General features: G+C 41.7%; 2 gene segments (V, D, J or C); both read left to right on the top strand.

Moving 5' to 3' along the window:
- Positions 1-25,238, top strand: part of LOC126934455 (immunoglobulin kappa variable 2-28-like) — a 182,063-nt gene that overhangs the window by 71,115 nt on the left and 85,710 nt on the right.
- On the top strand, positions 18,854-19,374 carry LOC126934471 (immunoglobulin kappa variable 1-39-like). The segment is given in 2 exon segments: positions 18,854-18,928; positions 19,052-19,374. Coding segments are annotated over 2 exon segments (378 nt in total).

The following is a 25,238-nucleotide window of genomic DNA, read 5'->3' as shown; positions in this document are numbered from 1 at the left end:
GATACGCTGAGCAGAAAGCCAGGCAGGGTCTAAACCTGCGGGGGGTGCAGTGGGGATGGAGGTCGATGTTCATGATTCAGACATGTATTCAGGATGCTCTGTTCAGCTTCGGGGATTTGGAAGAACATGTTGAGTCTGTAGGAGTTTTATGTTCTTCTAGCTCTTCTCCTCCAGGCTGCTTGATGAGTCAGACCTCAGCCTATGCCCCACAGAGGACACAGGTCATGTATAGAGGCTGCCCTGTGCAACCTCTGAGGGTCAACCTGATTCTCCATTCTCTGGAGAGTTCCTCTGCTTGTGCCAAGAGAGAGCTTGTGTCCACATACAAACTTGGTGGATATGGCAGGAGGGCAAAGACTCAGGCCAGCGGCAGTTAAACTAAAAGGAGTGCTTTTCATTTTGAAATTTTAGGTCACTTAGTTCTCATTTCTTCTCCTGTTCTCTGATGTTATTAGTATAAACCTTTGTATTGTTCTATCTCCAGGTTCTTGCAGTGGTTCTTTTAGCCTTTCAGCCCCTACATTGTTGCCTCAGAACAGGAAGATTCCTTTTGAAACATACTGGTCACTTAGAAATGACAGTTTGGGTATGAAATTATCAGAAAAATAAAAGGTTTTGAAGAAAGTAAATGTATAATATTTACACGATATGGTCAGTACCTGAAAATATATCTGACTCCAATATTCTAACAGTGATGGGATGGAAAAAGTATGTTTTGCATGGTGTCACTTAAAATAATTCTTCAAAAATATTTATGAACAAATCATGGGCAAATCAGTCCATTTCATGAAGTGATATAATCATCGTATGGAATTGTTTGTATCCAAAGGAAAAAACAACTTTTTTTCAGTTTAAAATAATCAACCCCATCAGAAATGATTGTCTATTCTAGGATGATCCACAGCACCGCAAATTAAGTTAAAACTGAATTCCCCAGGAGAAATATCAAAAATAAATCAACAATGAAAGCATGGCATATAGGAAAGAATCTGTCACACATATAAAGATGGACAAGTCTTCAGAGGACTTTTCTACACATATTCTTGAGTGATAACACACATCCAACCAAAAATACGTTGATTTCACTTCCACAATCAAGAGTGTGAATCTAAAGATAGTACAATTAAAATTACGTTCTTAAGCCAAAAGTCCAAAAACAAAGAATAGATAGTTTACAGAAAAGAGTTTGTAAAGCACGGAATGACAGATCTACAGAAGGTACTCACAAGTGAGAAAACACATCTAACCAAAATTCTCGGGATTTCACCATCACAAACACCACTTTGGAGCCTGGAGATGCTGCACAGCCTCCTGTGAGCAGGACACCCACCAGGTCCCTGCACAGTGTGATGGCCCCAAAAATAAACCTCAATGGAAGTTCAGCCTCTCAGTGTGGCAGGAGCAGCTGTGGTGCCAGGGGATGTGTCTCCAGCAGTTGGAGTCAGGTGGGCTCAGGGAGATGACTGGAAAGCCTTTGAGGAAGGAAGAGGCCCTGAGGCCTTAGTCACAGGCACAGGCTCCTCTTCTATGTGAACAGGGCCAGGGTCCTCCAGGACACCTTCTAAAGCCTCCTCTTTCCTCCACACACAGGGCGCTGAAGCCCCACTGACCCTCCAGGGTTGGCTGCCTCATCATCCCTGGAGCAGCCCCTAAAGTTCCCTGCTGTTCTCATGGCTGTAGGGATGCTCAGTCATGTCACTGTAGGAGGACCCTAGTGTGTCCTGTCCTTACCTGCTGCCACTGATGACCTTCACGGCACTTCTCCATGCCTTTGCCCAGAGACCACACTCTCACCAACTATCAGGAGGATGGACGGTGGCCCACACTCCATGATGTCTGGCTTATGAGTAAGTCAGGGCTCCGGGTAGTCTCATGTTTGTGCAGCTCATAATAATATCACCTAGGAATCCTATTTTGACATTCCCTGACTCCTCATTCTCTCTGAGTAGTTACTCACTCTGCCCATCCACCCTAATACTTTCTTCTTGTGCAGCTGCTAATGATGTTTTCATTTGGAGACTGGTATGACTCTATTGGTGGAATACTAGATGTGTGCTTGTCACATCCTCACATTTCTAACAATAAAAGACTGTTCTTTGGAGTAACATTTGTTCTTTGTTTCGTAGTTTGTCAGGATTACATTTCCAGTGATTGATGTGGAAAGTTCTTTGCTAAAATGCATTCATATTGCTATAAATTAACTGCACTTTTTGAATCTCATAAATTTGGATATGCGACATTTACTTTCAGATCAAAGTACTTTGTAATTTCCATGTTTGTTGTTTCTTTGCCCCAAACTACATTTAATGGTACTTTACTTATTTTCCAAATATTTAGATTCTTTTCAGCAAATTTTTAAAAAATTAAATTTAGAATTTCAGTGGCTTTATGGGTACGAGTGGTTTTGGTTACAGTGATGTATTGTATAGTAGTGAACTCTGGGCTTTAATTACCCACCACCCAAATAGTGTACCTTGCGCCCAATAGGTAATTTTTCATCCCTCCTTCTTCTCCCACCAACCCCCTTCTGATAACTTTCTCTATCTGATTTCTAATACAATTCCCCTCAGTTATGAATAATTTATTTTTATGATATAATCAGCTTGATTTTATTGAAATATCTTGTTGCCCAAAATATAATGTATCATTAGCCAATGTTTTGAAAGACCATGAATCTGCTGTAGTTTGGTGGAGTGTTCTCTAAGTACCAGTCTTGTCCAGATGGTTGATAGCCTTGTTCAAATCGTCTGTATCTGCACTAGCCCAAGGGGTTGGGGTGCTTGCACTTCAAACTGGACCTGCTGCAGAGCCCTTTTCTATCCTGAGTCCCACTCACGACTACAGAATTTCATGTCTCCTGGTGGGCCAAACCTGTATTTCAAGGGGTAGAAAATGTAGCCTCCAGAAACCAAAAAAGTCCTATTTGTGGCTTCCTTCTTTGAAAGACAAAGACACACACTAAAAACACTGGAATAAAATAAATACTCCTGTAATCCTGACCTCTGATTCACTCTGCCTTTATGTTACACGCATTACAATGGCCTTATTAATGGGGACACCATTTAGTGCCATTTGATGGAAGCTGTAGAGACGAATGCCCAGATTCAAGGTGCAGGGCAATACCAGCCAGGGGAAATCAGCTTCCCAACCACAGCCACGATATGACTAGGCAGCCACAAAGAGTTCCCAAGTAACTTTCTGATCATTTACCTGGTCGTGGTGCAGTATCTGGACTTGCTCTCCAATGAGGAGGATTTAAAATTTAAAGTTGTGATGTCCTTGATTCTATTGCACCAGCTTTCATCTGGTCTTTCTGTCAGCCACTCACAAGGGCACTCAAGTCAAGTCAAATTCTCTGAAGATATGATTGTCTTCTTACAAATTCTAGAGAAAAGTTTGATTTTAGATTTGCCTAGCAAATTAAATATTTTAATGCCATTAATATGGTCATTTAAATGGTATACTTCTCTCAGACTCTTTGCAAATGTTAACCTGGGGCAAATTTCATAACAGGTTTCTCTTTACTTTCATTTTCCTCTACAATTTCTGAGTAAGATGACCTACTCGGAGAAAACCTATGAAATTAGTTTTAACCCAAAACAAAATCATTATTTTGAAATTAATACCATCACAAGCCAGAGACAAAAGATATTGCTCTTGCTTTATGGTTTACTTAGGATTATCATTGACTAGTAAGTATTTGCTTCAATCTTCCAGAAAATCAATAGGTTTTTCCCTTTTATTTTGGCTTACATGAATAATTGTTGTATAAACAGTTTTCCTGGGGTAACTGATTTGTATACCTTCTTATTTTCAGTTTCAATTTTCCCCTAGGGCTGCTGGGATTCCAGAATACAAAAGAAACCATTTTCTAGGCTAAGGATATTTCTAATTTACCAGGGTAAGACTATTAAATATGAGTGAGATCCAGCTAAATCAGTGTCGAGCAAGAAATTATGCCTCTAGTCCTTTGTTAAACATGATAGTTTTATTCTTGACTGCTCCTGGGAAGTTAGAATTTATTTCATTTTTTAACTGGTCCTTCATTTTTTTTTTTTTGCTAGTAGATATTTCAGAAGGGTTAATATCTAGAAGTATTCCAAAGTAAGGGCAATTAGCTCTTCATAAAGCATTTACACTTGGGTGATCTTTAGCTACTGCCCAAGAATGACCACATAATAATAAAGTTCACTACCGTGATGTGAAGCTGCTGCTTCCAGAAGGGTAGAGCCAATATTTCCAGGTGTCGGTGCAGAGGCTGTAGTATTATTATTAATTATTATTATTATAAGACAAGAAATGAGCACTAAATACTTTATTCGGCTCTTGTCTGTTTCCTTTTCTGTACTTTTGATTTTTGCTAACAGGAGGTGAAAAGAAGCAGTTAAAAAAGAAATTCAGCTGACTTTAGAACTCAGTTTAATTAATTTGAACACTAATTTTTCTCTAGTGTCTTAAACATTATTAATTATATTTTATATAAGTATTTGCTTGTTTCTTAAAATTGTTTAACATGAAAAAAACGATGAGAGTGAGATCTCGCAAATTCTATTTTCATTTTTTCTACAGGTAAACTATCTTATCTAAGTTAAAAGTAAATAAGTTATTCCACTTTATTTTCTTGTTATAGACATTGAAGTTCTTATATTACCTGCAGCTTCTACTACAGTTTAAATGGCTAGAATCCCCAATTCAGTCTCTAGAAACTTCTTGTGATCTTCATTTTCCATCTCTCAAGTAAATCAGGTTTTACTGTAAGGTCTCAAGACTAACTTCACATTCAAAGAGTAGAAAAATGTTACTAACCTCTCAGGCAATCTATGGTTTTATGGAGTTTTACTTTTGAGGACAGAGACCCCTTTCTTCTAGGGTGTGAACTCAAAGTGAACCTAAGAGACACAGAAGGCTCAGGAAGAAAACGGACTCATGCCTTCACTTTGTGCAGTTGGTGGGTGTGGTGGATTCTACAGAGATATTAACAAGCACAGAGGAGAAGCCCACCACTTAATCCCACAGCTGTGTGGATAGTTTCATAGGATTTCTGAAAACCTTTTCGAAGAAAAAGTAAAGACCAGAATTGAAACATTTGGAAACAGGTTCAGATGAGACAGATCTAGAACAGGGTCTGAAGATTCAGAAAAGTTCAACATGGAAACAATGCTGTTTCTTTCAATATTTGGAGAGAGAGATTCTCAGAAGCAGATGATGCACATTCATGGAGTCTAGACTCCCTGTGCTCTCTCTGTGGTCCAGGATATTTACCCATGATCTATGCTCCAGTGAGATACAGTTTCAGTTAGTGAGACAGTGCAGAGGGCTTCAATCCCAGGTACCTGGGAGCCAGGAATCCATTCACAGGACCTGCAGCTTCACAGATGGGAGTTCCCTTTGTGGGTGACTTGGTCTGAATTCTCATCTAAGGACAAAATCTCACCTTTAATTAAAAGAAGGTTCATTGATGCTCAGGTAGGGAACAGGCCTGTGTGTGTCTCAGCCTCATCCATAGCAGTGTGGGTTGGCATTATCTGGACTAAAACAATCTGTAGAAAAAAGTCTACACGATGTGTAGCAGTGATCTATAAATCAGAATGCTATGTTGTTTATTTCAAAACTATAGGCTTAGTTCTCAATGGCCTGTGCCAAACTCAACTTTTAAAATGTAATTGTTTTAAAAACTACCCAAATAAGAATATTTTTAACCTTTTCGAAAATACTTAATCTACATATCCAGATGACCTCACCCACATCTGTTAGCAGTAGGTAAGACAAGCTCCAGTTTATGAAAACCTTAAACTTAGTACTGCCCTCTGTAGCTCTCTGACACAGAAACTCCCCACTGTGCTGCTGTGTGGCATCCCCTAGATGCATATCCCTTCTCCAGTGTCCCACCCATTTTCAGAAACAACCCTGGCACCTTAGTCTCCAGATTATCTCCTGCTGTGAGGGACTTCTCCCTGCAAACCTGTCAAAGCTTCATCCAATAGAGGGCACGTGTGCTACTGCCGTCTGTGGTCATCTCTTTTTCCTTGGCCTTGGTCAGCCCACAAATCCCTCAATCCCCCTACAAACAGGATCACCGTGTCCATCCCATAGACACTGACTCCCGGTAATGAACACAAACAATTCCACTTCCAAGACTTTCTTCCCAAGTCATATGAGTAATACAGTTGCTTTCAATTATGTGGATCCCAAACTAACTGCATCAGGAAAAGGAGCCACAGCCACACTAAACCTTGCCTGTAGAAGTCCTCCTTCATTCAGGTGACCACTGTTCAGATGAGAGACACGCAGAGGCCTACTCCCACCCTGGTTCAACTGTAGGCTGCTCTTCCATCTTCTCTGTGTCCACTGTGGACTGCCCAGTGTCTATGGGATGGATCACCCATATTGCTTGCTGTTCTGAAAGCCCTGGCATGATGTGTCAACAGACAAGAGAGGGAGGTTTCTGTTTAGAATTAGTAATAGTCTTCCTTAGGTCTACAGGTTAAATCAGGTAATTTCAAAGCCTGTTTCTGACTAAAAAAGGATTTGTACAAGTTTTTACATTTTCTGGTTATGTAAGGCAACAAATCATGAAATTTTTGTTAAACATCCCAGGGGTAGGCCTTTTTAATGGTTCATTCATTCTCATAGGAAATAGCAATGTTTTCTTAAATTCAAGCACTCTAAATACTTTGCGAAAATAACATTTTCAAGAATTGACTTACAGTAAAAGAAAACGGGACACATTTTTTACTGTTATTCACTTTCTGGAATTCAAATTTTCATATTAGATAACAGATAAAACTTGTTATTCATTTAACACCCTTTCAGAATAATTATTTAAAACTAACAATAAAATAGAACTTTTTTTTCTATTTTCCTTAAGCTGTTTATATTTTATGTCTCCTTATTCTATTCCTTCACCTTCTGATATTTCTGACTTTTTTCACTATCATGATTAAGAGTCTGACCTTTTCAACACCAAGAAGCAGATCAGAATTTGTTGACATTATAAAAAGAAGTCAAGTACACAAAATTTGCAAAATGTGGTAAAAGAGTAAATAAAATTTTAACAGTGAAATATGAGACTTTTATTTCAATCCTACCTCATAGCTACTGTTTAATATCATCAACTCATATTTTTGCCACAGAGTTCAACATTTGAAGGTCAATATCATTTTTACTCAAGTATGGTTTCCAATCTTATTTAAAAATGATAGTTTGGTAGATTCCCCAGAAGATATTCAGAAGAACCTTTCTTCACAATCTTACCTACAAAGGCATTTATTTGTGTTCTTGGGCAAATAAATATGACTTTGTGTTAAATTACCCAAGCTTACATCAATCACACTACAAGCTAGTCCTTCATTGTTCCTGGATTATTAGTTTTTTTCATAAATGTGACTGTCCTTGTGAAAGTATTTATTGTTGGTACCATGATTCAGATAGCGTTCAATGGGATATTAAGCACATCAATGACAAATAAAGAATAATGCAGTTGTCTTTCTGTTTAATGATCAGCTGAATGGGAGATTCACATCCCTAAGCTCTGAGTATCTTTACATAAAGTCAAGAAAATATCAGTTACAGGTACAGGTTACCCAGGGACATAAAACTGTGAATGCAGTTCTTGTTGTTTACACACACACAATTTCCTTCTGATCTGTGGATTCATGGCTGTGGCTGCACCACATCCAGGGTGGGGGAGACTCAGGTCTCACTCAGAGTTGACAAGAACCTAGAAGCCCTGACAGGACCTGATTCCACATGACCAGGGAGACTGTGTGAGAATAGATTTTCTAATCACCACTTGAAAAAACATAATGCAAAGTTATTTTTTATTTGTTCTGTATCATTAATCTAGAAGATTCTTCCCTTAAGAGAGTCCTCTGGGCCAGGTACAATGGCTCACACCTGTAATCCCAGCACTTTAGGAGGCCAAGGCAGGCAGATCTCCTGAGGCCCGGAGTTCAAGATAAACCTGGACAACATGGTGAAACCCCACCTCTACTAAATAAATATAACAATAATAAGAAAGGAACTCCCTGGTTAACCTTGTATATGTGAGATGATTGTGATGAGATAGATCCCAGACTGAACAACTGGTCACCAGGACTTTTATGTTCACTGCCTGAGGCACAAAATTGTGTCTCTCTTTCCTCTTCCTTACACTGGATTCTTGGGTCTAAATGTAGAGGCTCACATCATTCTCCCTGTGAGGCCCTTGGACAGAGAGCTCTTATGCGGTTCACTCACCAGGTGGCAGGGCAGGGTAGATTCTAATATTTGAGTTGAACGTTCTCGAACAGTTATCCTGGAAACAGCAGATACCAGACAGCCCTTGAACTGGCTCCAGGTCGCTTTTTATCTGCTGGCTCACAGTCCAGTAGTGCTTGTGGGGATGGGGCTGATTCCTTCTCTAGATTGACTGGGAGGGAGTCCAGCAAGGTGGCATTCACCTCCCAGAGATGTGTCCTGGACACACATTTCCACATGGTCAGGGTTCTGGTGCTTTCTTACAGTCATGCCCTACACACTGCGTCCCTACAAAAGGTCCCAACTTTCCCCTTCAGATCCTTCTTCCCTTGATTGTGGGCAGACTTGACTGAATCTATCTCTGTTTTGTTGCAAGGGACAATTTATATCACATTGTTCGCAGAAAAGACATTCCTCCTGCCCCATCAAAATTTTCCACGCCACTGCACCCACCAGGGGATTTGCATATTGTCCCCTAGGGAGGACCTTCCCTTGTGAGTCTAAGATAAAAGCTCAGCTCTAACCTTGCCTTGACTGATCAGGACTCCTCAGGTCACCTTCTCACAATGAGGCTCCCTGCTCAGCTCCTGGGGCTACTAGTGCTCTGGCTCCCTGGTAAGGAATTAAGGAGATCAGGGAGGAGAATTGGGTGGGAGGTGAGCTCTGTGGGCTCCACAGCTTCACATGTTTATTCCAATAACGTGATAGAGTCACATGGTCCATGCTCCAGGGAATGGAATTCATGTGTGTCTGAGGAGTAATCAGGATTCACCTCCAGGGAAAGATGACAGGTGCTCTGATTCAGAACTTGAAAATAAAGACTTCCCTGCCGGCTAGTAAATAATGGGTTTATTTTAGAAAGTCTACTTTTCATGATATAAATCAAAACTTTAAAATGTAACTGTAAATTAATATCAGAAGAGAAATTATGAAAGTTGCTCATAATGTATTTATAAAAACTTGTACTACTTTGTTATTTTTTCAGGGACCAGTGGGGATATTGTGATGACCCAGACTCCACTCTCCCTGCCCGTCACCCCTGGAGAGCCGGCCTCCATCTCCTGCAGGTCTAGTCAGAGCCTCCTGCATAGTGGTGGAAAAACCTATTTGTATTGGTACCTGCAGAAGCCAGGCCAGTCTCCACAGCTCTTGATCTATGAGGTTTCCAACCGGGCCTCTGGAGTCCCTGACAGGTTCAGTGGCAGTGGGTCAGGCACTGATTTCACCCTGAAAATCAGCCGGGTGGAGGCTGAGGATGTTGGGGTTTATTACTGCATGCAAGGTATACAGCTTCCTCCCACAGTGCTACATCCTCGAACAGAAACCTCCCTGCTGGGTTGGCCCAGCTGCCCACATGTGCTGCTTGTCTAGGGGAGCAGATGAGCAGAGTCTCTGAGTCCGCAGAAGAGAAGGCTGTTGGAGACGTCAGGGCGGCGTTTCCTGCTGAGGATGCTGGTCCATGAGAACCTCAGCATCACCTCCAATGCCACATGTTATGACCCCACCAGCTGTCAGCCTGGAGAAGGCATCAGCAGGAGGAGAATTCATGTGGGGCTACGTGTCCTGGGACCAACCGGCTATGATGAAAGGAGAGTGAATGAAAGCTCACATCCTCACCCTACCTGTCTTGCCCACATTTGTCAAGTTCATGTAGCTGTCAGAATAACCAGATCATGGAAGTAATCTAGTGACAACACAAGTAGGACACATATGGGAAATGACCAACTTGGGGTTTGTTTCATACACAATGACACTTAGTCATATTGGGGAACTCATAGTCTCCCATCTTCCTAATTCTGCTCTCTGACTCACACTGAACACTCCTCTCTAGTGTTTTACAGGAGAAAGCATTCTACACTAACTGTCTAGAGGGAAGTATGGCTAAGGACACGAAGTAAAAGTGTTTGATATTGGATTATTCAAATAGACTTTGTAAACTCATGGTAGGTATGAGATCCTAACGTGAAAAATTGATTACTGTTAATTATCATTCAGCAAGTGAAAAGCAAGTTTTCACAATTCCAAAAGTGGCGTTTAAAAATAACTGCATAAACTCAAAGATAAAAAATATAAAGTTTATTTCAAGTACAAAGGAAACATTCAGAATTATGTGAGATTTTTATTTCTCTTCCAAATTCTAAAAGTTTTGAAAGTATTTAGGCTAAGTTCTATTTTAGAGTAGAAATTTATTACTATGTTTTCATAAGAAAAGGTTTGAAAGAATACAGAAATGCATTATTTTCACATGATTACATCATTACCTGAAAATGAATCTGAATTCTGTGTTTCGATTGTCAATGCATGGAGCATCTATGCTTTTTTTTTTTTTTTTTTTTTTTTTTTGAGACGGAGTCTCGCTCTGTCACCCAGGCTGGAGTGCAGTGGCCGGATCTCAGCTCACTGCAAGCTCCGCCTCCCGGGTTCACGCCATTCTCCTGCCTCAGCCTCCCGAGTAGCTGGGACCACAGGCGCCTGCCACCTCGCCCGGCTAAGTTTTTGTATTTTTAGTAGAGACGGGGTTTCACTGTGTTAGCCAGGATGGTCTCGATCTCCTGACCTCGTGATCCGCCCGTCTCGGCCTCCCAAAGTGCTGGGATTACAGGCTTGAGCCACTGCGCCCGGCCGCATCTATGCTTTTTATAGATTTTATTAAATATAGTGTTCTAAATGATATTGAACCCCATAATGAGTCATGTGAGCTACATGTCATAACCCAATGTGATAGACACAAAATAATGACAGAATCAACAGAAGAATATCCGCTTCAGGCTAAGGGTATAAAGTACACTTGGATGATTGCTTATTCCAAGATAATGGATTCCATGGTACCTGCAATTAGAATTCCAAAGTTCCATTTCTGTTAGGTCTAAAAATTGTATGGCAATGTTTTTATAGATGTCAATCATACTGGAGCCCTAAAATGAAAAAAAAGTGACACAATGTGTTTTTAAATACTGATAGATAATTGCATCATTGAGCTTAAAAGGCATTACATAGAATGCAGTTAAAGAACACAAAATGCGACGGGGCACAGTGGCTCACGCGGTAATCCCAGCACTTTGAGAGTCTCAGGCAGGGGAATCCCCTGAGGGCAGGAGTTCAAGAGAAGTCTGGCCAACATGGTGAAACTTTGTCTCTACTAAAAATACAAAAATTAGGCAGGCATGGGGGCATGCGCTTGTAATTCCAGCTACTAGGGAGGCTGAGGCAGGAGAATCGCTTGAACCCGTGAGGCAGAGGTTGCAGTGAGCTGAGATCATGACACTTCACACCAGCCAGGGCAACAGAGAGAGACTCTGTCTTAAAGAAAATAAAACACTCACACACACACAAACTGTAAGTAGTATGATCCAGAGCTAAGCAATGCTATCATCATCTTTAGCCCTCGTGTGATTGACAGCATCTAGCGGCCTTGAGTTTCTGCTTTGCTGTGAGACACAAGATTAGTCCCAACCCATTCAAGGTAGTTAGATATATTAACAAACAATCAAACAAACAAGTTATATAATGCTGATGTAACAAAGGACTGCAATCTCCAAACAAAACGGTGAAGGGTAAACGATCCCCTAAACCTGAGAGAAGATACGAGGAGAATCAGAATTGGTTGGTAAAAAGAAGCCTCTAGTTGCAGTTGACCAAATGTGTCAAGGTTTCTGTGTCTGTGCCATGGCAGTGCAGAGACAGGCGGGTGGCCTTGGCGGTGTTGGTGTCTCTGCTCCATGAAGTCACTCAGGTAGGCAGAAGGCATGACCACCCTCATCACACAGCTTACCTCCTTGCTCACAGTCACTGTCCCAACGGCCCATCCTCAGAAGCATGAGTGGAACATAGTGAATGGGAAGCTGTTTTCTTCTAAGGATCAAAAATCTTAAACTTGTACATAGGGATAAATGTTATTTTTGCTCCAAGTACACATTTGAGAAATCTTCCATTGAGCAGACTTGTTGATAAACCCACATTTTTTCTTTGTTTTAATCTGAAAATGCATTTACATGATTTTTGGAAAATAACTTTTTGAGTAAATAATTATATTTTAGCTGCTTATTTCAAGTTGTTATTTACCATTTGATAATTATTTGTAAAATGTCATCGATTTAAAAAAATCATCTGCTGCTCTAACTGTCCTCTACTGAAAGTAATTTGTCTTTTTTACCTCATCAGGTGTCTTTTAAGCTCCTAAACTGACCTTATTATTTTTTTACAGGTTCTATGCATTAAGTCAGTTTATTATTTATGATTAATTTATTTATGTATTTATTTTCGCTATCACAAGTGGAAGCCTGTAAGTTGTTATGCCAAAGAACTTCCTCTAGATGGCAAACAAACCCCACAATACACCAAAGAGAGCCATGTTCTTACAAACCCTGGGAAAGGAAGGGGGCTACTGTCCCATTAACAACTTGGAGCCCCTAAGGCAAGAATGGCTGGGAACATCTGGAACATCTGCTGTGAAGTGAATGGTGTCTTAAATTCATGCTGAGCCCTAATTGCTGAAAAGTGTAAGACAGGGAACGTGGGGATTATACTCATCTTCCCAACACCAACATGATGCTCAGGAAGGAGACTCTTGTTTTCTCTTAGGATTCTTTTACTAACCAAGATTTTGCCTCTACTGCCCATTTCCCTTTCCTGATTGTCCCTCTCTGTTGACAGAAGATGACCCAGGGGATTCACTACCGAGTCTCAACCTCTTACCCAAAGCCCTCGGATACGATTGCTCTTTTCCTTCATGCTATTTCTGTTTGTTTGTTTTCTTGTAATCCTATTAGCAATAAAATAATCACTTTTTTATTCTTAGCTATCAAATATGTTATCTTAGTTAATTACAATGGTTGCCTTCAGAATGATAAATGAACTTTCACAATGATGTTAAGAGATCCAAATCCATGTGCTTCAGAAGTTGCATGAAGCTGTGTCTAGCCAGGGTGCCAGTGACTCTCCCAGAGTGCTCCATGCAGCTGGCCCCACAGAGTCCCTCTGTGCTGTCATATCACCCACTGCCTTCTGTGAAAGAGATATTCTGATAAGAATTCTGGTGGATGCTATTTAAGCCCGTGCCCACACAACTCCCATGAAAGCTGAGGACCACAGGCCCCTGAAGACAATCACAGTTAACTAGACTCACAGCTCATGATGGTCCTCTGCAGACACAGCTTCTCCCCAGATGGCTGAGGGTTGTCTTTGGCTGTGTCCTTCCTTGTGCATGACAAGAGGAGACAGAGCAGGTCTGTAAGTAGCCCTGCAAGCCAGGTTCTGAGCAAGCCCTCCTGTATCGGTCTCTCTTACCTGGGCATAGATGTGTAAACCAAAAATGAAACTAGAAGCTCCCTAGACAACTGAATAAGCTCCTCTTCTCAGCCAAGAATACACCCAAATCAACCTGAAATCCAAGTACAGACCATGATGGGAATGGATGATTGGATATGCCTTAAATGACCATCCTCCCTTTAAAATTCAGGTGCAGTTGACAAACTTTTAATGTTAAAATAGAGACCCTGAGACTGACAAAGCAAACTCTTTGTAGCAATAAGATATCAACATGACAGATACCAGGCCCTAGGATAAATTAATTTTCCCAAAGATATTTTTATTTAATGTATTGGATAACGTCTCTGCAAAGCTGTTTCTTATGGGAAAAATCCACATTCTGTAGCGAATCCTACTCCTTTTCGAGTCTCTTTCCTGACCTAGAGAGATTTAACTAAGAGTCTGGCAGCTTTTAAGTCAGCTAAGAAACAATTGCAATCTATTCTCTCTGAAGTCTGCTACCTGAAGGCTTCTTCTGCATGATGAAAATTTTTCTCCACAACCCTTTTCTAAACCCAGAAACTCCCTTCTGTTGATTACAGGTCATTAGATAAACTCTTTCAACTACCTATGAAACTTTGATTCCACCTATGACCTGTAAGTCACCAACAACCCCCATCCTTTGGGCTGTCCTGCCTTTCCATATCAAAGCAATGTACAGCTTACACATATGGATTGATATCTGATGTCTCCCTAAAATGTGTAAAACCAAGCTGTAGCTCGACCACCTTGGGCACACGTTCTCAAGACCTCTTGAGGCTGTTTCACTGATATGTCTTTAACTTTGAACAAATAAATTGCTAAATGGATTGAGACTTGTCTCAGATACTTATTGGTGTAGAGGTGTCATTAGATACACTTAGGGAAGTGAAGAGATTTATGACCTTGAGAAAAGGAGAAAGCCAGGAAGTGTGGAGAGAGAGAGAGGGAGAGAGGGAGAGAGAGAGAGAGAGAGAGAGAGAGAGAGATTGTGATGTATGTACAGGATTAACACTGAGACCTGGTTCTGTAATGTGGTAGTACTGAATATCATCCTCAAATAATGAGGTTTCATTACAAGAAGCCTATGCCTGTGTCTTTTTTGGGAAATAAAGGTATTTGGGAAATTTGCAGGTGCAAATTAAGGAGCTTGAAACAGGGAAATGATCTTAAGTTAATCAAGTGATCCTTAAATGTGATCACAAGATTCCTGAGCTAAAAAAGAGGTAGAGAGACACTTACCATAGACTGAAGAAGAGAAGGCAATGTAAACACAGAGGCAGAGACTGCAGTGATATGTCCACAGCCAAGGAGAGTGGAAGCCACCAGAAGATGGAAGAGCTAAATCAGACTCCTCCCGAGAGCTTCTGAAGGAGCTAGACCTGCCGTCTCCAAGACCTTAGCCCAGTGAAACTGATTCTGGACTTCTGGTCTCCAGAACTATGAGTGATTCCATTCCTGTTGTTCAAAGCAACCACATTTTTGAAAACTTGTTACAGTAGCCCGAGGACACTAACACAAACGGGGCTCTGGGAAAATCCAGACGAAAGGTGCTGTGGTGGTTTGCAATCTCCTTGCTTAACATTCTGATACTAGTCATAAATAGATTGGTGGAAAATTCTGTGATTGAAGAAATGCACATGAAACCTACAGCGTACAGAGAGGCATCTCTTAGTTACAAGGCAAACATTGATAATTTTAGCTGAAAATGACATATGACTGGTAATATCTCACATAACATTCTGAGTTATTCAAGGATCCACAAAAGGGGCACTAGATACTCCTCTCGTGTGTGTGTGTGTCTGTCCATACATGTATGTTCACTTCATGGTGCGTCCGCTGGTGGAACCCTCAGGGCACCCCTTCACATCCTCAGTGCCCCATTTCATACATGAGGAAACTGTTCATAAGAGTACAAGGCTGATTTGCATAAAAGTCACTTGGTCAGCAGTTGTTGAAGCTAAACTTGGAATCTAGGTCTGTCTGACCTTAACTATGTTCCTTCCAAATAGCCACATTCATTCCATAGAGGAACCCACAACCTAAAAAACCTAAGAGACAAAGCCAGTAGTGCAGAGAGAAGTTCTTAATGCAGGCTCACTGTGGCCCTTTGTCCTCATCACGCTGACACTAAGCTTGAACCCAGACCCTTCTACAGTTTTGTCTACAAAGCACAACTTGCTCAAAGCCTTTACAAACACCATGGCAGCAGGGTCACATCTTGCATGGCCCTGACCACATTTTGTCTCCTCTGCCACTCTCATCTCTCTGACTCAGTCCTCGCTTTTCAGATTGTGTCTTGTATAGCTAATGTCCCTCCGAATCTTAAAATAGCAAATGAATAGCCCCCTTCTCTTCCATGTGCTGTGAGAGATGACCTCCAGGCTCTTAGACACCAAGATTGTACAAGACCTAACCCAGAGATTTACTCAAGAGACTTTCTACTTAAGAAGAATTCTGGCGCTAGCTCTCCGCATAGAAAAATGTTCTCTGTGTCTTGTTGAAATTGACAGCAAAAGACAACAACATAGAACTGTTTGGGAGAACAGAGGACAGTGATACACTAGGGAAGTAAGACACACCCCTTCCCCTTGCGTTGGTTTCCTGTTGCTGCTGTAACAAATTACGACAACCTTACTGGCTCCACAAAACACAAGTGTATTATCTTACATTTCTGTAGGTCAGAAGCCTCACTGAAGTAAAATCAAGGAGTAATAGGGCAGTATTCATTCTGAAGGCTTCAAGAAAGAGAATCCAATATCCACCTTTGAATTTTTCTGATGCTCCCAGCTTCCTGGCTCCATGGTCCCTTCCTCCATCACTCCAGCATCCCTCTCCATTGTCCCAGCTCCTCTCTGGCTGAGACCCTCCTCCTCCCTCCCTACTACAAGGAAACAAGTGATTATGCTGATCTCACCCAGATAATTCAGGATACTCTCCTGACCTCAAAATTCTTAACCATGTCTGTCAAGTGATTTTGGCATATTCATAAGTAATAATGGTAAATTCCAGATATTAGAACAATGATGTGTTTAGGGGCTGTATTATTCATTTCACAAACAACTCTCATTATCCCCACGATGGTCTTGCCCTAAGGTAGAATAAAAATATCACAATAGATTTTTGAGGCAATAGACCTAGATTTATTTAAGTGGGTCTATTTGAGCCAACAGACCCAGATTTATGGGCAATAAACCTAGAAAAAAACCTGAGAGTCTAGTATTCTCTGATGTGTGGATGTCAAATTCGGGCGGATTCTGATTCTCTGCTCTAAGTGGACTCCATGATGCACAGCCATTTATGGAGGAATTCTTTGTTTTTCTGACAAAGAAAAAACGAATCTCTGCTAAAATCATATCTAAGAAAGATTGGGAAAGGGAATTTAAATATTTATTAAATTTTCTGACTTTCTCTATGCATTAAAACATGAGAAGTGGCAATAGTTCAAACCAAAAATGCCCTCCAAGAATGAGGATTTTTCCAGTGCCTTAGGTTGGGTCCCCCTGGTGACAAGGATGACAAAGATTCACCTGCAGGCAGTATATTTACTAAGTGCAAGAAACAAGCAAGTGAGCAAGGGAAGAGAGAAGGGACAGTGAAAGGTGCCTCAGCAATGAGCCACCTCTGAGGGTGAGGACAACTCAAGCCCACAAAAAAGCACAAAAAAAATGCCTCTATTATTCCACCTGAGAGGTGAGGGAGCTGGGGTATGTATACACCTCCCTTGTCATAACTGATTGATAGCTGTCCTTGGGGATGCTAATTCCAGGCCATGAGGTCTGCCTTAATTGCAGGCAGAGCTGCCTTCCTCAGGTTCAGTGAGAGCACAGTGGGGCAGAAAGCACCATAGAAAGTCAGCTGAAGTAGAATCAATAGAAAAGCCAAGATGTAGTAACAATGGCCGCTAAAATTATACAGAAAAAAAAGTGCACTTGAGTCCAGAGTTGCATCTCTCTGAATATGGATATCTGGATCCTGTTAGGCTTTTTTGTAGCCATTTCCCTGAAATCCAGTCCCCTGGAAAAGCAGCAGGTGGTTTGTGCACAGGCTGCGAGAGCTTGGTCTGGCCACTCCTAGTCATGCATTCAGATTCAAAATATTTTTTCATCTACATGGGCAGTGGCTTGGCAGGAGATAGAGACTCTCTCTTAATGGATTTGAAACAGGAAGGCTGCATCTGGGTCAGGATGATGTTCTCACTCACTGCTAAAGAGTAAAAGAGGAAAGGATTACTGATGCTGCACGACAAGAACATGCACTGGACAGCAGCCACTCCTGCTAAGGAGGGAGGGTTCACTGACCTGGCCTTTCCCCAGGGCCTCTCTCTCATCTGCTCTCCAGAAAGCCAGGCTTTAGGGCAGATGCACCTGAGACCCCAGGGGAACAGGCTGATGGGGGAGTGCAGCTCAAAGCTTTACCCCGGGAATGTGGGCTTTCTTACTCTACTTTGAAACAATTGATTATTTGAGCCTAGATTGATCAATGGTTTATGATGATCCTAATCCAGGCTCTTATAGTTAGCGAGTGAAACAGAGATTTTAGTTGAAATAATCAGACCTGGCATCATCAGTCAGCTCTCCATGCTGGTGCACCATAAGAAATCATACCCAAAGGCAGGAAAGGGGATAGCATATGGGGATCCTCATGCCAAGAATAGGGTGCAGCCAATTTAGCCCCTGAGCATTAAAGAGATCCGTAGCTCTGGATAATGGAGATCTATGCATGTCACAGCTATCATCTTTGTGCATTCTCAGCAGATCTCTTTTCCGTATAATGCTAAGAACAGTGGCTTAAGTTTATTAGTAAATTTTATTGAATTTATTAAACATACTTATGATAAACTCTTTTTATTTTCTTTAAAAAAACACAATTTGACACAGAAAGAGACATTGTTAGTATAGCACTAAATACTTTCACACTCATCAAATTCTTTTGAGAGTAACTGAAAGTTCTGACAGCCTCACTTCTATAACTTTATTATGAATTTTCTGTCGAAAGTGATGCTTTCCTATGCATTCCTAATACAAGTATATAATACATGACTTAATCTAGTCTTAGGTTCATTGAAAATTTTGAAAATTCACTTCAGAAATATGTTCTGTAACTGTATGTCCACCAAAGAGAAATGTATTCTCTCAAGGTTAATCTGCGCTGCCCTAGTCTGACCTGAGACCCTGGGGACACTGCCCCTGTGCTGAGTTACTGAGATGAGCCAGCCCTGCATCTGTGCCCAGCCTGCCCCATCCCCTGCTGATTTGCATGTTCCCACAGCACAGCCCCCTGCCCTGAAGACTTTTTTTACAGGCTGGTCGCACCCTGTGCAGGAGTCAGTCCCAGTCAGGACACAGAATGGACATGAGGGTCCCCGCTCAGCTCCTGGGGTTTCTGCTGCTCTTGCTCTCAGGTAAGGAAAAAGGAAAAAAAGAATTTACTCAGCTTTCACTCTCTGGAACTTCAGGGAAGTTCTGGAAGTTCTCTTACAAGATGATTAATTGTGTGGACATTTGTTTTATATTTCCAATCTCAGGTGCCAGATGTGACATCCAGATGACCCAGTCTCCATCCTCCCTGTCTGCATCTGTAGGAGACACAGTCACCATCACTTGCCGGGCAAGTCAGGGCATTAGCAATGATTTAGCCTGGTATCAGCAGAAACCAGGGAAAGTCCCTAAGCTCCTGATCTATGAGGCATCCAGTTTGCAAAGTGGGATTCCCTCTCGGTTCAGTGGCAGTGGATCTGGGACGGATTTCACTCTCACCATCAGCAGCCTGCAGTCTGAAGATTTTGCAACTTATTATTGTCAACATTATTACAGTACCCCTCCCACAGTGTTACAAGTCATAACATAAACCCCCAAGGAAGCAGATGTGTGAGGCTGAGCCACCCCAGATCCTCCTCCTGGTGCCTCTATCTGCTGAGGGCATTTCTCAAACTCAGTCAGATTTTGAAAGTCATTGGGAGATGTCTGTAGAGGGGACCAGGGAGGCTCCTCTGAACCCTAAGCCTCTTTCACGCTCATCCCCGCAGAAAAGACATCACAATGCCTGTCCTGACTGAAAAGAAGAGAGGTAAGTCCACCCGAGGAGTCTGTGTTATGGGATAATTGGAATTCATACAGCAAAAGAGAAGCTATTCTCAGTATTCCAAGGAGAAATTCTTCAAACTGGATAAATTAGAGTCTAAACCACAGTGTTTCCAAAGCCTATGGCATGTTATTCATGAAGCAGGTACCAGAGACAGGGAATTCTCAGGTGCTCCTCCAGAAGCCAGAGTGCACCTGCCCCTGGTGGTATGTGCTGAGTACCCGTGTGGTGATCCTCAGACCCGTCTGGGACGTCCAGGACTGGGAGTGCTGATGCTCTCAGCTGCCCGCAGCACGTCTTCAGGTGATTCTCCAGTTCACACAAAACTCTACGTATTTTACTTCAGGTGTCATTGTACCCCCACTCTGACTTCCGCATTTCATGGGAGTGCCTCTCGTTGACCAACCCTAAAGAAACCATATAGAGAAAAGGGGTTTTGGAAAATGTGCTCCCAGAAGTGATAGTAATGATGGGGAATTGACAGCTAACTGGCCAGTAAGGTGACTCTTTCCACAAGGCTAAAAATTTTGCCAGTTATGAATTGTCCCAGAATATATTTGAATGTGCTTTCAAGTATTACCAGTTTGGGGTCATAGCAAGAAAACTTTATTAAGTCACAGATAAAATGTGAAATCAGGATATTGCATGAAATATACAATAAGGCTGTGTGTGATGGCTCTGGCCTGTAATCCTGTGATAGTTAATAATGAGTGTCAACTTGATTTGATTAAAGGATTTAGGTATTGTTCCTGGCTGTGTATTTGAGGGTGTTGCCAAAGGAGATTAATACTTGAGTCAGTAGGCCGGGAAAGGCAGACCCCCCTACTTAGTCTATGGGCATCATCTAATCAGCTGCCAGTGAATATGAAGCAGGCAGAAAAAAGGTGAAAAAGTGAGTCTGGCCCAGCCTCCCAGCTTACATCTCTTTCCCGTGCTGGATGCTTCCTGCCCTCAAACATTGGACTCCAAGTTCTTCAGTTTTGAGACCTGAGCTGGCTCTCCTTTCTCCTCAAGTCTGCAGACATCCCATTGTGGGACCTTGTGATTCTGTAAGTTAATACATAATAAATTCATACACACACACACACACACACACACACACACCCTGTTAGTTCTGTCCCTCTAGAGAGCCCTTACTAACAGAGGTCTTGGTACCAGGAATGGTTCACAGGAACAGAATATTAAGGATGGAGTTCTTCCGTTGGTCTTGGGGTTTCTGCAACTGGCTGCTTAATATGATTAGAACCCAAAATTCTAAGGACCCAACTTCTAATAGTATGGAGAACACTGATAGTCCTTGGCATGAACAGTTTAGAGAGTTGTGCAAAATAAATGCATTAGACACTTCTGAATCATCGCTCTTGAGAAGCAAGGAGTTTAGTGACTCTATACTTAATACCCTTGACAAATGCCTTGCAAAATAGCTTTGTGTGGGCAGCACCTGCATCTTTGAAGAGCCCTGTAATGGCTCTTCTCTGTATGTCAGATCTAATAGTGAGAACTGTAGTCACTCAATTACAAAATTTAAATACAATTGAGAATAACTGGATCCTAAGGTGTAAGGGGCCAAGTGGTGGCACTCAACCCTCAAAGGCAAGGTGGGCATAGCTACTGTAATGGACAGAAGAGACAAAGCAGCAATCTGAATAGTCTGACTCATGTAAAGCTCTGGCACTGCTAATTAATCATGGTGTTCCTAGATGTGAAATTGATATGAAGCCTACTGCATTCCTACTTAATTTATATAAGGAGAAAATTTCTAGATCAAAGGAGCAATATAGTAATTGGAATTATAAAAACAGAGATTCATGGCCCCTCAATCAATTTCCAGACTTGAGTGAGTTTATAGACCCAGAACCCCTTGAATGAAGGGGAGGCCGGGTCCCCTTGAGGAAGGACCCCACAACATTACCGATAATTTATGCAGTTAATCTTTCTCCCATCATTCTCCAAAGAGACCTCCAGCCTTTACTAGGGTAACTGCATTGAGGAAAGAGAAATGATGGTTTGGCTGAATGATCAGGGACAAAAGAAGAAATTTGGTGACAAAGAAATTTGAGGAAAAGGTTTGGAGATATACCTCTCTGAGTGGTCAAAAGCTGTCAAGATATTTGTATTCCATGTGAGTGTTCAACAACAAGTGACCTCAGCAGAGGAGGATTTTGATAATCAAGTGTATAAGATGACCCATTCTGTGGACTCACCCACTTTCCCCAGACACTCCTGTCATCTTGCCCAATGAGTCCACGAACACAGTGGCAATGTAGGCAGGAATGGAGGCTATGCATGGATTCAGCAACGTGGATTTCCACTCACCAAGGCCAACCTGGCTATGGCCACTGCTGAGTGCCCAGTTTGACGACGGAAGACACCAATACTGAGCTCTTTGTATTGCCCCAATCCCCGAGGTGATTGTCCAGCTACCAGGTGGCAGGTTGATTATATTGGGATTCTTCCATCATGGAAAGGGCAGAGTTTTGTCCTCACTGGAATAGACACTCATGGCAGACATGGTTTGCCTACCTGCAAGCAATGCTTTTGCCAAGACTACCATTAATGGACTCACTGAATGCCTTATCCACCATCACAGTATTCCATACAGCATTGCCTCTGACCAAGACACTCACTTACAGCTAAAGAAGTGAGGCAGTGGACTCATGCTCATGGAATTCACTGGTCTTACCATGTTCCCCATCATTCTGAAGCAACTGGATTGATAGAATGGTGTAATGGCCTTTTAAATTCACAATTACAATGTCAACTAGGTTACAATACATTGCAGGGCTGGGTAACGTACTCCAGAAGGCCATGTATGCTCTGAATGAGCGCCCAGTGGCCCAATGTACAGTACTGTTTCTCCTATAGCCAGGATTCACAGGTCCAGGAATCAAGGGCTGGAAGTGAAAGTGGCACCACTCTCTATCACCCCTAGTGATCCACTAGCAAAAATTTTGCTTTCTGTTCCCACGACATTATGTTCGGCTGGCCTAGACGTCTTAGTTCCAGAGGGAGGAATGCTGCCACCAAGAGACACAATAACGATTCCGTTAAACTGAAAGTTAAGATTGCCACCTGGACACTTTGGAATCCTAAAGTCAGTCCACTACTCCACAAGGAAAGGAGGCAGACTATGCATGGAATACAGGAGATCCACTAGGGCGTCCCTTTGTATTTTCAAGCACTGTAATTAAGGTCAGTGGGAAACTACAACAGCCCAATCCAGGTAGGACTACAAATGGTCCAGATCCTTCTGGGGTCATGACCTCCTGAGGTGCTTGCTGAAGGCAAAGGGAATACAGAATGAATAGTGGAAGAAGGTAGTCATCAATACCAGCTACGACGATGTAACTGGCTGCAGAAATGAGGACTGGAACTGTCATGAGTATTTCCTTCTTCTTTTCTTAAAAACATGTTTGTGCATGTGTACACTTGTACTAAGAAAATATCTTGATTTCATTTCCTTTTTCGTTATCAGGTGACATAAGAGTTATTGACTTCATATCAGCATTTAAGTATGGTTCACCTTATGTAATAGTATTTGGGTTGGGGATTGATGCATTTCTGGTTGTAGGAAGGGTAGTTGTATTATGTTAGGGGTAATTATGACCTTATTATTGTCTTTATTTTGAGATTATGTTTGATCTTAGGAGATGTGTGTGGGTTCAAGTTGACAAGAGGTGGGCTTGTGATGGTTAATACTGAGTGTTAACTTGATTGGATTGAAGGACGTAAAGTGTTGATCCTGGGTATGTCTGTGAGGGTGTTGCCAAAGAAGATTAACATTTGAGTCAGTGGACTGGGAAAGGCACACACACCATTCATCTGTGTGGGCATAATCCAATCACCTGGCAGTATGGTAGACTATAAGGAGGCAGAAAAATGTGAAAAGAGAGACTGACCTCGCCTCCCAGACTTCATCTTTCTCCTGTGCTGGATGCTTCTTCCCCTCGAACAAGTTCTTCAGTTTTGGAACTCTGGCTGGCTCTTTTTGCTCCTTGGCCAGCAGACAGCCTATTGTGAGACCTTGTGATTGTTTAAGTTAATACTTAATACACTTCCTGTATTAGCCAGGGATTTCTAGAGGGACAGAACAGGTGAGATATGTATTTATATATACATAAGCACACACACACTCAAACATACATATAGGTGTTTATTAATATTAACTTACAGGATCTCAAGGTCCACAATAGCTTATCTGCAAACTTGAGGAGCAAAGAGATCATGTCCAAGTCTCTAAACTGAAGACCTTGGAGTCTGATGTTCCAGGGCAGGAAGGATCCAGCATGGGAGAAAGATGTAGGCTGGGAGACTAGGCCAGTTTCTGGGTTTTTTTTTTTGCATTTTTCTGCCTGCTTTATATTCGTTGGCAGTGGATTAGATTGTGCCGACAAGATTACTGGTGGATCTGCCTTTCCCAGCCCACTGACTCAAATGTTAATCTCTTTTGGCAACACCCTCACAGACGCAACCAGGATCAATACTTTGTATCCTTTAATTCTATCAAGTTAACACTCAGTATTAAACATCACAATCCCCTTCATACATATATATTCTTTAATTCTGTCCCTCTATAGAATGCTGACTAATATACCTTCTCTCTTGATGACCCATTTCTTTTAAGTCATTAATTTCTCCTGGGTTGCCTACCCTCCTCTCTTCCCACTCCCTTGAAGGGCACATAAGCATGTGGACCTCACTATGTATTTCGGTAACCAGTCTCTTGTGATTTTTCCTCTACATTTTAAAGAATTTTTTTCCTGTTTCATTGGTCTATATCTCTGTTTTGGTACCAGTACAATGCTGTTTTGGTTACTGTAGCCTTGTAGTATAGTTCAAAGTCAGGTAGCGTGATGCCTCCAGCTTTGTTCTTTTGGCTTAGGATTGTCTTGGCAATGTGGGCTCTTTTTTGGTTCCATATGAATTTTAAAGTAGTTTTTTCCAATTTTGTGAAGAAGAAAGTCATTGGTAGTTTGATGGGGATGACACTGAATATATAAATTACCTTGAGCAGTATGGCTATTTTCATGATATTGATTCTTCCTATCCATGAGCATGGAATGTTCTTCCATTTGTTTGTGTCCTCTTTTATTTCATTGAGCAGTGGTTTGTAATTCTCCTTGAAGGGGTCCTTCACATCCCTTGTAAGTTGGATTCCTGGGCATTTTATTCTCTTTGAAGCAATTGTGGATAGCAGTTCACTCATGATTTGGCTCTCTGTTTATCTGTTATAGATGTACAGAAATGCTTGTGATTTTTGCACATTGATTTTGTATCCTGAGACTTTGCTGAAGTTGCTTATTAGCTTAAGGAGATTTTGGGCTGAGACGATGGGGTTTTCTAAATATACAATCAAGTCATCTGCAAACAGGGACAATGTGACTTCCTCTTTTCCTAATCGAATACCCTTTATTTCTTTCTCCTGCCTGATTGCCCTAGCCAGAACTTCCAACACTATGTTGAATAGGAGTGGTGAGAGAGGGCATCCCTGTCTTGTGCCAGTTTTCAAAGGGAATGCTTCCAGTTTTTGCCCATTCAGTATGATATTGGCTGTGGGTTTGTCATAAATAGCTCTTATTATTTTGAAATATGTTCCATCAATACCGAATTTATTGAGAGTTTTTAGCATG

The sequence above is a fragment of the Macaca thibetana genome, chromosome 13, assembly GCF_024542745.1.
Source record: "Macaca thibetana thibetana isolate TM-01 chromosome 13, ASM2454274v1, whole genome shotgun sequence".
Taxonomy (NCBI): domain Eukaryota; kingdom Metazoa; phylum Chordata; class Mammalia; order Primates; family Cercopithecidae; genus Macaca; species Macaca thibetana.
This window is presented reverse-complemented; position numbering and strand designations above follow the sequence as displayed.